The sequence below is a fragment of the Polyergus mexicanus genome, unplaced genomic scaffold (assembly GCF_030449975.1).
Source record: "Polyergus mexicanus isolate NDT 795.1 unplaced genomic scaffold, iyPolMexi1.0 SCAF_16, whole genome shotgun sequence".
Classification (NCBI taxonomy): Eukaryota; Metazoa; Arthropoda; class Insecta; order Hymenoptera; family Formicidae; genus Polyergus; species Polyergus mexicanus.
Window position 1 is genome coordinate 5,386,942 of NW_027223336.1, and position 13,624 is coordinate 5,400,565.

Sequence of the window (13,624 nt, forward strand, 5' to 3'; positions counted from 1 at the left end):
AAGTATATTATATATATTTGAGTAAATGCTCCGAGGGTTGGAGTTATCCGAGACGACGTTGATGAAGATAGTCCCTTTTCCTTTCTCTTTTTTTTATCCTTTTTCTGCTCTTGAAAATAAAAAATAACGAGATTTATATATAGAGCGGTTTATAATATAATATAATTGTAAAGTCGAGAATACACATACAACGGGGGACCCTGGATAAAGTCAACACTCGTTTGCTCATAATTTATTATGTACATCGTCTGAAAGAAACAGAAAGATACGTTCGTAAAGAAAAATAAACATAAGTATATACCAATGTTTTTTTTCGATTTGTATTTCCTTCTTCTTTCAAGGTGTAATTGTTACTTTTGGATTAAAAGAAGAATATTATGAATTTCTAGAAAATGCCATGGCATCCTTGATCTCCGTCGATTCTTTGTTTCTCCATTGAACATATCTAAAATGTAAGGACACATAATTACACATATAATTTAGATACATAAGAATAAATATTTTTTTCTCCTACGAAACGTACAAACGAGGAACGTCCTTAATGTATTGCAATTTTCTCGGCTCATTCGTGTTAAGATCTTGCGTTCTGTGTCGTTCTCTCCACACTTTAGTCGAATTTAACAGAGTCGAGTAATCTCGCTTTTTCATTAATTGTGATCTTGTATCTTTCGCCATTCTGCTTTTAGCCGACTTTTGTACTCTCGCTATCAAACTTTTCTTCTTGCTTACGTACTCTTCATCTTGTTTCCTGTTAGTTTCGAAGTTATTCGTTAAATTTATATTAACAACATTCTATAAGCTAAATTTTTTATTAGAATTAAGATTGAAGTATTAATTTTTTTCGAATATTAGAATTTTTTCGTTAATATCTTAAATAAGTTGTAGATAAACATGAGTTGAAACAATTGTAATCCCTTTTATTATTTAGCTTTATTTAGCATGTTATTAGCTTCAAATCCTTCGTTTAACTTTGAAAACAATTGATATTACCTAAAAGCTTTAACCAACATCGAATTATATTTTGGTCCCGTTCTCGAATTGTCTCTCGAAGTTTTAGAAGAAATTTCGATTATCGATTTTCTCTCGCGATACTCCTTTAAAGCTTCTTGAATGCTCTTCCATCTTTCTCTCTTACGTTTTTCTAACGTAACGAGTTTCGATTCCATCAGAATCTTCGATTGCTTCTCGTCGATCGAACGTTTATTCTCTCTGTCAATTTTCCATCGCTTTATTAATTCCTTCTTTCGATCCGCGTTATTGGCATCAACGAAATCGCAAGTCTTCGTTATTGTTCTCTCACATTTATCAGTCATGCGTGTTGGAAGTTTTTCTGTGACATTGGAAGTTGTTTTTTCTTGCGAAGTGTCTTCCACGGTTTCGATCTCTATTTCACTGTTGCAGTTTTTCATCCTCTCCATTTCTTTATGTTTGCGCCATTCTTTAATGCTTGATCGTTGTTTCTCACGTAAGTTTAGATAAACCTTGTACCAAGCCTCGTGATTCACTATGATCTCCGCAGTTAAATCCGGACATTTGATTTGAAGAGCGGCCACCAAAGCCGCGATGCTGCTACATTTTTTTCGCATTTTCAAGAACAGCAAGTGATCCTCGTCGCTCCAATTATCGGTATAGCCTGCAAAGTACGTGCTTTTTGTGTCACATTACGTATACAAGTATGCACAATTTGATAATAAATAACTCACGGTGATAAAAAGGTCTCACACAAGTCTTGCATACGAGAAATACAATTTAGCAACAAGAGATATTTTATATTACTCTTTCATTCGATTAATGAATTTTTAATTAAGTAATAGAACCATTTAACACATACACTTAAACATCTTACATGTTACAAAATAACGTCATGAATTATATTTCGCAACATACTTTGATTACTTATACGAAGGTGAATGCAAATGTATCGAGTACCTGTTTTAGTAATTAACGCATAAAAGTCTTGGATCCCCTTATAATCGTTGCACTTTTTATTTTCTTTATTAGAGAATGTGACAGATGTCGGTTTGCTATCAGTTGCACTCTCGTACTTATTTAAATTCGATTCAAATTCGTGTAATTCAGACTCGAGAGTTATTTGCTCCTGCGACAAAGTCCGCGATTGGCAAGACTCTTTGAAGTCTCGAATTTTTTGCGACAATTTCACGAGCCGTTGTTTGTATGCATTTATATCTAAATAAACGTTTATTCGCATTGTAAATATTGAACAATGCTTTCTTGTTTTAATTTTAAGATACACGTAATTGATAATGATAATTAAATTAATATTTTAAATAAATTTTAAACATAGAAATCGTGCAGCATAATTAATTAAGAATAATGTGAAAAAATTTTATATCGCAAGAGATTCACACACAGAAGAGAGGACGAATATGCGAGAATAATTCTGTCAAATGCGAGAATAACACTATCAATTGAAAATAAAATAATTTAAAAGTTTACCCAATTTCTGGATCTTTTCGAGACAATCCGTAGCAGATTTTGCCGTTCCAAGTTCTTCGGTAATTACCTCCAAACGACTTCTCATGCTGCCCAGAAAAATTTGTCTTCAAAAAAATATTTGAATTAAATCGATACAAAAAAATATCGCGTGAGCCAACTTGATACGCATAACGCGCAATCTAAGATCGACTAATTCGTTTTTCCTCTGCTTACCTGTTTTTCGAGATGTCATTCATTTTATGCAAAACGGGTCGTAGAACTTCTGGTTCCAGTTTCATGTTCTCCAGCAAGTTAGCGAGATTCTTCTCCATCAAATACTCTTGCTGCTTTAACTTCAATAGAGACTTTTTGTACGTATTTTCAGTAATATGCACTTTTTCACGTGACGGGATTCGTCTTTCCTTCTTGTCTTCCTTGCGGATAATTTCACTCATTATTATACCCAATTGCGATATTAATTATTGCGCAAAGTGTAATTTTTTTGTTATAATGAAATAATTTAATTTAAAAATCCAAGATTTTTTTTTTATAGACGCGTCGTGTGTTTTTGCCAGGAAACAATATTCGTTGGATTTTGTGTCCTGAGTTCTGACAAAGTTTCACATGTGGGTTTCCATAGTAATTCGTCACATAACTGTTTCCCTTCTTATGCAATCGCACCTGCTGATTGAAATTGCATAGGAAACTGTTAACGGATTGTGCAAAAAAGCAAAAATAATTCTTTCAAGTATAAATATTTTATTTATATAAAAAGTATTTGTTACAAAAATATACAATTTTATATGTTATATTCAAAGTACATCCTTTTTCGTAATACGCACTTTATAAAAGAATTAAAATTAATCTCAAAAATATATGTTTTATATGTCAAAAATTTTTATTTATTAACTTTTGCAAATAATATTTATCATTATCATTATTTTACTTCAAATTGAAATTATGTTTATAAATCATTTAGTATAATTTCAATGAAAATGTATTGCAATTATTTTTGCATACTATTATTTCAACAGTTATCTTGCATATAATGATTCTCTCGAAATAATATATCTAATATATATAAAAAATATAAAAAATAAATATATAAATATATATATATCCATAAAAAGATAAATATATAAAAATATATCCATTATTATCTAACGTCGATTAGATCGATACCTATAAATACAAGTTTATCAACGGTTGCACAAAGATGAAAATTTTCGACAATCATATATATATATATTATGACTATAATAATACAATACAAAAATAGATATATTTCAGACATAAAAGATGCATTTATTTGTTACAAAAAATGTCTCGTTTGTTATAAATAATAAAAAACTGTAATACGGGAAGAGAAATAATATACATCTCCGCGTTTTCGATAAATTAGGGGATAACTAATTATTGAATGATATTTCGTAAATCAAATATAAATTATTACACAAATAATTTTATAGTAGATAAAAAAATCTCGTCGAGAAAAAAGTATTTTCTGTTTTCTGATATATACTCTGACCACACTCTGACAGTGTTTATGTTTACAGTCGTCACGTGTCTCCTCGATACTCCGATCTGTAGCGACCCCTCGCGGTGTCGCCGCGAATCAATTCGATTCCTCCCCTCTCCTTTCCGCCCGCGGCTCTTCGACCGTTCGCTGTGCGGCGCATTTATACGGGCGGCCTGTCTCTAGGCGCCTCAGTCTACGATCGAGACGCGACAGCGTGAGTATGGGGTGCGCGCGCAATATCCCGCGAGACGTATCGTACGGCATTGCGCTTTGAATCGTTTGACGACGAGCAACGACGCGACGATTCCGCTTTTCGACAGGAGATAAGAAGGACAAATACACACCTCGGGTTTCCGTCTGCCTGCAAAATCGCGCCTCGTCGCAACACGATCACTTGAACAGCGCAGTTCGCGGCGCGAGCGCGCCTGATACGCGTATGTCGCCGGGAAATCCGACCGGCTCCGAGCATTCCATTTTCCGCTCGATGAGTGAAAGATTCGCCGCGCTATCGTGAAACGAGATCGGGATCCTCGCGGGATTCTCCGCGATTGCGGTGATCCAGTATTGGTGACTCGGGAAGAAGGATCTCCTTTGAATTCGCGAAGCAAACGTAAGTACCAAGGCTTATGTTGTATATATATATACACTGGGACGGTTAGATACGTGAAATTGGCTGCGTTTCTGCGACGTTTATTTCGAACGTGATCGAAGATAGATATTATAAATAAATGATTGATTCGTTTCGCGGATCAAAGGAAATCGACGTATGACATTTCGAATGACATTGAAGGCAAACTATCGTTTTGAATTAATTAGCAGGTGCATTTGTGATTGGCGTACTTTGAACTGTTTTTCTTTAGCGCAATGAGAGAAAGATCATTTTACAAAGGAATATATCTTAAACAGATAACGATTGCAGCAGGGAAAGAGAGAGAGAGAGAGAGAGAGAGAGAGAGAGAGAGAGAATGATAATATTAAATATTAACAATACAAGAAAATTATCATGAAACTTTGTGATTTATAAATTTTTACTTTAAAAAGGAATTTAAATTTTTCTGAATATTATTGAAGAAAATTTTCCCTTGATCTTGAAATATTTGAATATTTATTAAGCAGATTTGTAACTCATGTAATATACAAATTTTGACATTTTTGGATTCTTGAATTGTGTTTCTTTGAATAAAATTATCTCTTTGCAAAAAATATCCATTATAAGTATCACCTGAGTTAACTGGAATTTTCTATTAGAGAATCTAGAATTTTTTTTTAACAAATTTTTTGCGACGCCGTCTTTATAATTAGAAAGTTATGTCATTTAAATTAGAAACGAAGCCATATCTAAGCTATCGTTAATGTAAAGAAACTCGAATAACTATATTATATCTGTCGCATAGATGATGCAGCGACATTGATAAAGAATGAAATGGATATTCCAGACGATAATCGAGCGAACAAAATAATTTCAAATAATGAAAAACAAAATGAATTTCCTGAAAAGTTATTGAATATAAAATTATCGCAAGATCAAGTACATTAATATTATCAATATTACTGCGCATATGTGTATCATATTAGAATATTATGTTTAAATAATAGTACATTTTGATATTATGCAGAGTATAGTGCACGCTAATCTCGTTGTAGAGAGTCCTAATGTACGAGAATTAATTAAAGGATTATTTTATATAATTTTGTACCATTATATACCTTCCTATTCTGGCTATTCTTCCTATTCTTTAATCATTCGTCAGAGTAGTGTTTTTAGAGAAAGTTTCATTGTTCGATCATAAGGAAGTTCTGCTTCGTAATCATTTAATCACATTAATTACGAGTGATCGCTGTTACGATAATATAACTAATTATTCGCAAAAAATGATACGTTATGATTAACATTAATTAATCAATATTTATGTTATACCATTTCCATACAGTGTATCTTTTACATTTTTTAAATTTAATCTCTCATTATAATCATTTTTAAGCATATAGAAAACTGCATTGTTCTAGCAATTGCAAGAAAATATTACACCATAATAATTAATTAGAAGTCATTAGAACGATTAAATCATACATTGCGTGACTTTCTTTATACGTTAAATAATCTCACATTGTGTTTATTACAGAAGTGAAGTAGAGCGAATAATTTACAACGGTCATGACTTTCTCAAAAAGATAATGATACATTTTCGAGGAGACTGACGAGAAAATCAATTCTATTATCAATTACATCTCATATATTAATCTTTATATATATATATATATATATATATATATATATATATATATATATTTCGATTATATATTATTATATGTAAATATATTAAATTGCGAATATATCGGAAGGGGAAGCAGAAAATAAAGATTGAAAATTTGAAGAATCTTCAATTTAAAAGGACGATACGCGAATTAGTTTGCGCAATTGACGAGTAATATTCGCCCACGAGATGATTCGCGCACGCGTAATATAGCGCGATAATTTCGCGGCGATTGAATCGCCGACGCAATTACTCGCCGGAGGCGCGAGTACCCTTAGAGCGAAGATGATCGAGATAAATGGATGGAGACAAAGTGTTTTGTCGCGTGAGATAGTCAGTCCCGCGAATTGCACACTGCGCAACAAGATACATCATTCACTCTCTCTCTCTCTCTCTCTCTTTTTTACTTTTCTGATAATAAGTAGTAAAAGTTTCCTCTGATATTTATCGATTTTGCATACGTAAAAGATTGTACTTTGTGTATATCTTAAGAGCATTTTTTTATGGGACATGTACTGTGTAAGAAAAAATTTGTATAACATTTGAGAGCAATCTTAACGAAGAATAATGTTGATCTGGTTTTAACTAGACATTTCTTACACCGATGATTGAAAAAAAAAATTATAAGTATAGTTCTCTTTTCTTTTCTTTTTTTTTTTCATTTGACACTTTTATAAAAATTTCTACATTTTTACTATTATATTATTTTTATAATAATCGATATTTTTATGATAATATATATTTTTATAATAGTATATAATATTTTTATAATAATATATAATATTATTATTATATTATTATCATTATTATATATAATATTCTTATAATAATCGATATTTTATGTTAATAAATTGTTGTATCAATTATTCTCGCATTACTATTAGGTGTACAACTTTGCTTCCGCCGTTTTCCTATAGATGGCTTTAGCGGTAAGTAGTGGTCGAAATAAATAGATCATAGACGTCATGCGATAAACTTGGGCATCTGTCAACATAACCCCATAGAAACATTAGTCGATTTGTGTCTGCGTCATAAAGTTATTCTCGATTAAAAATGTCAGTTTACGAGCCAAATTCTCGTCATTTGCGGGAGGTTTTAATTTTCTGCTTTAATATGAAGAAATCTGCGGCTGAGACTCATCGAATGCTCTCAAATACTTATAGTGAAGCCGCTATTAGTGAAAGAACGTGTCGTGAGTGGTTTCAACGCTTCGATAACGATGATTTTCACGCCGAAGACCGGCATAGCGGTGGAAGAGAGAAGGTTTTCGAAGATGCAGAATTGGAGGCATTACTTAACGAAGACTCGAGTCAAAGTCAAAAAGTGGGAGAAAGTAGTGGCCAGCGATGGACAATACTTTGAATCATAAATGTATAACCAGTTTTTTACAATAAAGCCTCGAATTTCGAAAAAAAAACGGCGGAAGCAAAGTTGTACACCTTATAATATATAATATTATTATTATATTATTATCATTATTATATATAATATTCTTATAATAATCGATATTTTATGTTAATAAATTGTTGTATCAATTATTCTCGCATTACTAATATAAATATGATAAATGACTTTATCGCGCAAGCACGTCGCACAGTATTAAAATCACACAATCGACAAACAGTATTCGCGTTACTATATTACTCGCTATTCTATTGCTCGATTATAGATGAACTCTATTGCGCCAACACAATTGTGTTTACGCGAGGATCTGCTGCGTGCTGTGCGAGCATCGAGACTTTAGAATAGCGTGCTGCTTGTTACGGCTGCTCTCCGGTTAAAAGTGAATGGGGAACCCGCTCATTCATAAGATTTTCTTCCGAGAGGGGCAGCAAAGAGCCGCGTGCGCTCGTTAACTTGCCTCAGCGCAGCTCGGAGCGAATGCACTTTACGCAGCGACTTGGATACGCAACTTATCACTTTCAACCGCTAAAGCGAGGTATTTCTCGATCGAAGGATGCGAAGCTCGCGAAAAAAGGGATTTGCGAATAAATATTTCACGAGCGATCTCTCATTGCGCTTGACTTTGCACAGAGCAAACAAATTCAATGAACGCTGAAAGGAATATGTAACGATTTTATCTTGGTAATAACAAGTTTTAATACCCGTATTCATAGTCCTTCCTTATTTTAAGGACGGAGGAAGCCTCTATGAAGGATTCCTTGAATCTGCAAGGCTACCTTGTTTCATAGATGGACCTCGAGTCTCCCTTTCAGAAGGAAGGAATATTTTAGGGATTTTTAGCGACCGACTGGAGGTAGCACCGTTTTATGCTGCCTACAACTAATTTCATATAATACATATGAAAACTTTTTCGTATCTTCAAAAAATTCCACGGGATTTTCCCAATCGCGAATGTATCTTTTCGGAATCCGCCACAGAATCCGATTCTCTGGATTTTCGTCTTCAAATCCATCGTCAGAATCATTTAAAAATTCATTGTCCATTATCCCTTTTTCCTTTATATACTTTCAGTTTGAGAGCGCGACAACAAATAATCACAAAACCACAAATGTAACGAAACTAACTTTTGGAGGTTATATTTGGTTATATTCTGCGTATCGTCTGCTAAAAAGGTCGCATCACTCCTCAAGGAAGCTCGTGACCTTCCTTGAGATAAGGGAGCCAATAAGATTCCTTGTTTGGTCAAGGAAAGTTTATGAAACGTGGAACGAGGAACAAGGAATCCTTATTCCTCAAGGACGGACTATGAATACGGGTATAAGAGACGTTTACGAAATTATTATTATTTAATTGTTTAACAATTGCAGACATTTTTCATCAACGATTTTTCGTCTACGTTTAACAGAGATTAGAGAGATAATACCCAATTTATTATACAATGTTTTGGAATAATTATATATTTGTGATATATTCTAAACAAAAATTAAATGTTACATCATAAAACATATAATGCAGGATTAATTAATATAAATATATAAAAACAACAAAATAATGAATACTACATAAAAACAGCAGAATTTAACAACCGATTGATATATTTAGAAACTGATTAACAGATTGATTAACTCGGGAACCGGCTTTATCTCGTCAATGCGTATATGCACGAGAATGCACGACTCATAAATTCGCGATAATGATTGTCATGTTAAATGCAACAAATCAGTGCTGGAAATAGAGAGAGAGAGAGAGAGAGAGAGAGAGAGAGAGAAAGATTTATCTCGCGAAGGAACACGCGGTCCTTATGCGATTTGTTAAAGGTTTAATATCGTTAACACGGCGATAATGCGATCGAAAACATTTCTCTCGTTAAATCTCGGTCCCTCGTTCGTTCTCGACGCCGATCAGGAATGATTACAGCATTGCAAACGTCGCCGGATTAATGAACGGCTGTCATCGCATCGGCGGAAAATCAGTTGTACGTATCGCGAGCTATATGCGCTGTCGAGATGCGTTCGCCGAGAGATGCGTACGCGCATTGGAGATTAAGTTGGATTTCAGCGCATGCACATACATTCTGATATTCCGATGACAGCATGATCCCTTAGAGCAATCAACAAGCATGTGATTTTTGCGAAGGGGAATTAACCGTGCCGCTAGTTTTCTCAGATATACCATATACGCGAATCGCCTCGGGAGGAGAAATTATAATGTCAGAAGCGTATGGTTTTTAGACTGATTTCGAACTAAATTTTCAAAGTTTCTCTCATTTACCAATCTCGTTTGATCGTGATGAAATTTGTAGAGTTGACGTTCCTTTATCGATCTTTATCTTTGTACGCAGTATCTTTTTTTTCACGAGTTTTTCTTCATATTCGGCTTCAAGTACGTAGCTCGCACGTAATATGGAAATTGTGGAAATTGCGCTCTCCGCGAAAAAAGTAGAAAAAGGAATAGAGACGAAAGACGTATGGAAAGAAAGATGAGAGAGAGAGAGAGAGAGAGAGAGAGAGAGGAGAGGGCAATAAGTCCGACCGAGGCGGTAGGTGATCAATCTCACGCGCTCGAAGGGAAGTTTACGGGTCGGCGCGTAATGATAAACGACTTCGAAGTCGGTGTGTTCCGGACATTATCGGACCGCGCGAGATATCGCGTTTCTCGTTGCAAACATCGTGGTCCATGGGCGACCATGCGCGAAACGGATTTGCATTCGCGCTCGGCTATACACGTGGGCGTAGTCGGACCCGTCGTCGTCGTCGTCGTCGTCGTCGTCGTCGGGAACAGGTTCATTCCGTTGGCGCGCGAAATGAATGAAATCGTTAAACGTTATGACACGCCGACGTTCTGCGCTCTGGATCGTTTTATCGGACTATCTGCGCGCGCGCCCGAGCGCAATTATGCGTCTCGTAACAACCCGATGCGTGTGCGCGCGCGCGCGCGAGAGGGACAGGCGCCGGCTTACGCATCCGGTTTATTCGCGGATATATATATATATATATAGAGTGTCCATTCGGGATAATTGTCATATTGTCCGTTAAATGAGGAAAATCGCGATATATCTTTCGAGATATTAAAACTAAAAAGTTATTTTTCGACAATTTTTTCCGATGTATAATTATGAATAATTTTTTCTATAATAATTTATAAAATTTACCGAGTCTTAAGAAATTATCAGGAAATAATTAATTTTTAGAGATATCTTTCATTACGAAAATCTAAATATAATATATTCGTCCTGAAAAATACTTAACTTTTAGATGGAAAAATGTAAATGACGCCGAGCATACTAGTTGGTTGTGTTTATTTTGAAAATACATGCCATTATGAATCGATGTGTTGTGTATACATGATTATGTTTATATTTTTAAACATCGTGGACAAAGAAATGTTCTCTTTATTATACGCGTGAGTGAGTTCTTGATATCTCGAATTTCAATCTCTCTTTTACCTCGCGATATGTGATCATTATGCCTTCTCTTCGTTTCCGCTGAAAATTTCCTCTTGGTAAATGAAATAACACTTGGTAGAATGTTCGTTGTTACGATGCAATAAAAGCAGAGCGTTATAGTTGATATGATACGATAAATGTTTGAAGAGAAGATATTTTGCATGACGGGATGTTGCTCGCGCGCGCGCACGCGCGAAAGTCGTTGCGCGTTATTGCGAAAATTCTCTCTTGCATATTTTATGTACAGTAAACGAACAGGGAATTCGTAATATCCTTTTTGCACAAAAAAAAGAACATTTATAAAATACTTATTAATGCATTTACATTTAATTATTATTAAATTATTATTAATTATAAAAATAAATTTTTGCCAAGTCTGTCGAAACTAGGGTTGCACGAGATACCAAGACTAGTTTTGGTCTTGTCTCGATCTAGTCTTGAATTTCAAGACAAGATCAAAACAAGATTTTAAATTAATTATCAAGACAATACCAAAACAAATTATCAAGATTCTTGATCTTATCGAGAAGTCTTGGTTTTTAAAAAAAGTTATCTAATTGTTCCCGATCTCTGAACGGAGATTTTAATTAATATGGAAATAGTTGAAAAAGACAAAAAGTTTTATTTATTGTTAGTAAATAAAAATATTTATAAATTTAAAAACTTTAAAAAATTTTAATTTAAAGAGCCTGCGCATCATTATCATTACACACTTTAATGTGACATAAAAATAGCGCAAATTAATTACTTTATATTACTTAATTTATAAAGTTTAATTTCAATACTTACGTTTAAAATTATATCTATCGTTTTTTGTTTTTCTGACAATATTTTATTTTTCATTGCTTTTAATCCAAATAAATCTTCATATACTTTTTTACGATCTTTCTCCAAATGTTTTTTTTAATCCAGTAGCGTTACAATTTTTCATTTTTATTTCTTTTTTCATTTTCTCTGGTTTCATACTTAAAATAAGTTTTCTATGTGCATTGTTTAACTGCACTTACTTCCGAACTTTCATTATCACTTTCGGAAATGTTTGCATATTTAGCGGAAGAACTTGGTTTTCGTTTTTAGACTGCGTCTGCACAATCGAGACGTGAGCATACGCGGTAAAGAAGAAACGAAAATCGTGCTCGGCGCTTCGGATAACAGAAGAAATCAGATGTACTTACTATTTTCTGTTTTTTATCAAGCTGACAAATAATTTAGCGTTAAATAAAAACTGTTAATAAAAATCAAGGCAAGACAAGGCAAGACAAGATCTTTGATACAAAAATTCTCTCGAGACCAAGACAAGATTAAAATTTTCAAAACCAATATAATATTTTTGCGAATATTGTCTCGTGCAACCCTACATATTACCAGCTATATATAATTGCTTTTTAGATATGAAATTCATTTATGACGAATACTAATAAAATTCTATAAAATTCGTATCTTAAATCTTGTTACGATTCATTTTGAAATAGAATTTTATCGAAATTTATGAAAAATATATATATATATATATATATATAAAATGACTATAGAATGATAATAGAGAGATTATACATATTGTACAATACGATTTCGGATTGTGTTATGAAAAATAATATTAAGGGATAGAAATTCATGATATTTAATGAAAATAATAATTTTTCAGATTAATATCATAAAATATTTAACTTTAAGTTTCTGCAAAAGTATAGAATCGCGTTCCCGACACTGCGCAGTTTTTCTTGACGCTTGCCAATGAATGCCAATGATGCACCGTTATGTCACGTGTAGCGCGCCTTTGAAGTACGCTCACGTAGGTAAATTTACGAATGCGCTTTTTTCATAGGGAACGAAGCGTGCGCACGATATCTACAGAGCAATCAACTCTTAATATTCCGTCCCTTTCGTGTCGCTCGATAGAATAATAAAGAGTAGCCAGGCTCATGGAACCCTTTCTCGGGATATCAGAGCGCGAATAATAAAGTCGCGCGTTCGAAGGAAAATACAAACTCGGGTATCGTGCGGGGATTTTCAAGAAACTCATTGTCAGTCGCAATAAGTTACACAAAGTAAATTAAATCTTTCGAAACATCTTCCCGCACCGATATCGTAACAACGCGGTAACAGATACGGTAGGACGGATGAATGGGATTAAAGATAAGCGTTGAATCGGATTAAATGAAAAAAAAAAAAAATAATAATAATAGTTAGTCTTTACGAGAGTCTCGGCGACATATATTATTATCTTTATGAATCGTCCTAACTTACAGACACGCACGCACACACGTGCACAATTTTCTGATCCCCACGACTTACTTAACCAACTCTTCTGATCGCCAGGAAGCAGTTACTCTTACGTCCTATTACTATAATTTCTCCGGGGCGCGCGCGAGTCTACTTTAATCCGATTCATCCTCCCCCCAGTCTCATTCATCGCCGGTTACGATAAATGTTATGCGCGTCGTCATCACCAAGTTATGCAAACATGGATAATGTGTAATATAATATTCACATATATAAACGATAATGTTTTAAAAATCTGCATGTTCCTATTATACAAAACATCTCTTCATATATGTATTTATA

The 13,624-nt window shown here is 33.9% G+C and overlaps 2 protein-coding genes across 2 annotated transcripts in view; one reads left to right on the forward strand and one right to left on the reverse strand.

The window, feature by feature from the left end:
* Nucleotides 1-375: 375 nt before the first annotated feature.
* Nucleotides 376-2,891, reverse strand: LOC138940361 (coiled-coil domain-containing protein 112). The gene is made up of 6 exons (XM_070309198.1): nucleotides 2,671-2,891; nucleotides 2,458-2,561; nucleotides 1,930-2,187; nucleotides 991-1,633; nucleotides 524-748; nucleotides 376-445 (listed from the first exon to the last, which is right to left on the reverse strand). The coding sequence occupies exons 1-6, from the start codon at nucleotides 2,889-2,891 to the stop codon at nucleotides 376-378; spliced, it is 1,521 nt and encodes a 506-aa protein (XP_070165299.1).
* A 1,269-nt stretch (nucleotides 2,892-4,160) lies between these two features.
* The window catches only part of LOC138940121 (GAS2-like protein pickled eggs), an 86,081-nt gene continuing 76,617 nt past the window's right edge, over nucleotides 4,161-13,624 (forward strand). Inside the window, exon 1 of the mRNA XM_070308667.1 lies at nucleotides 4,161-4,565. The gene's annotated coding sequence lies outside the window, so the exon portion shown is untranslated. The remainder of the gene's footprint in view (nucleotides 4,566-13,624) is intronic.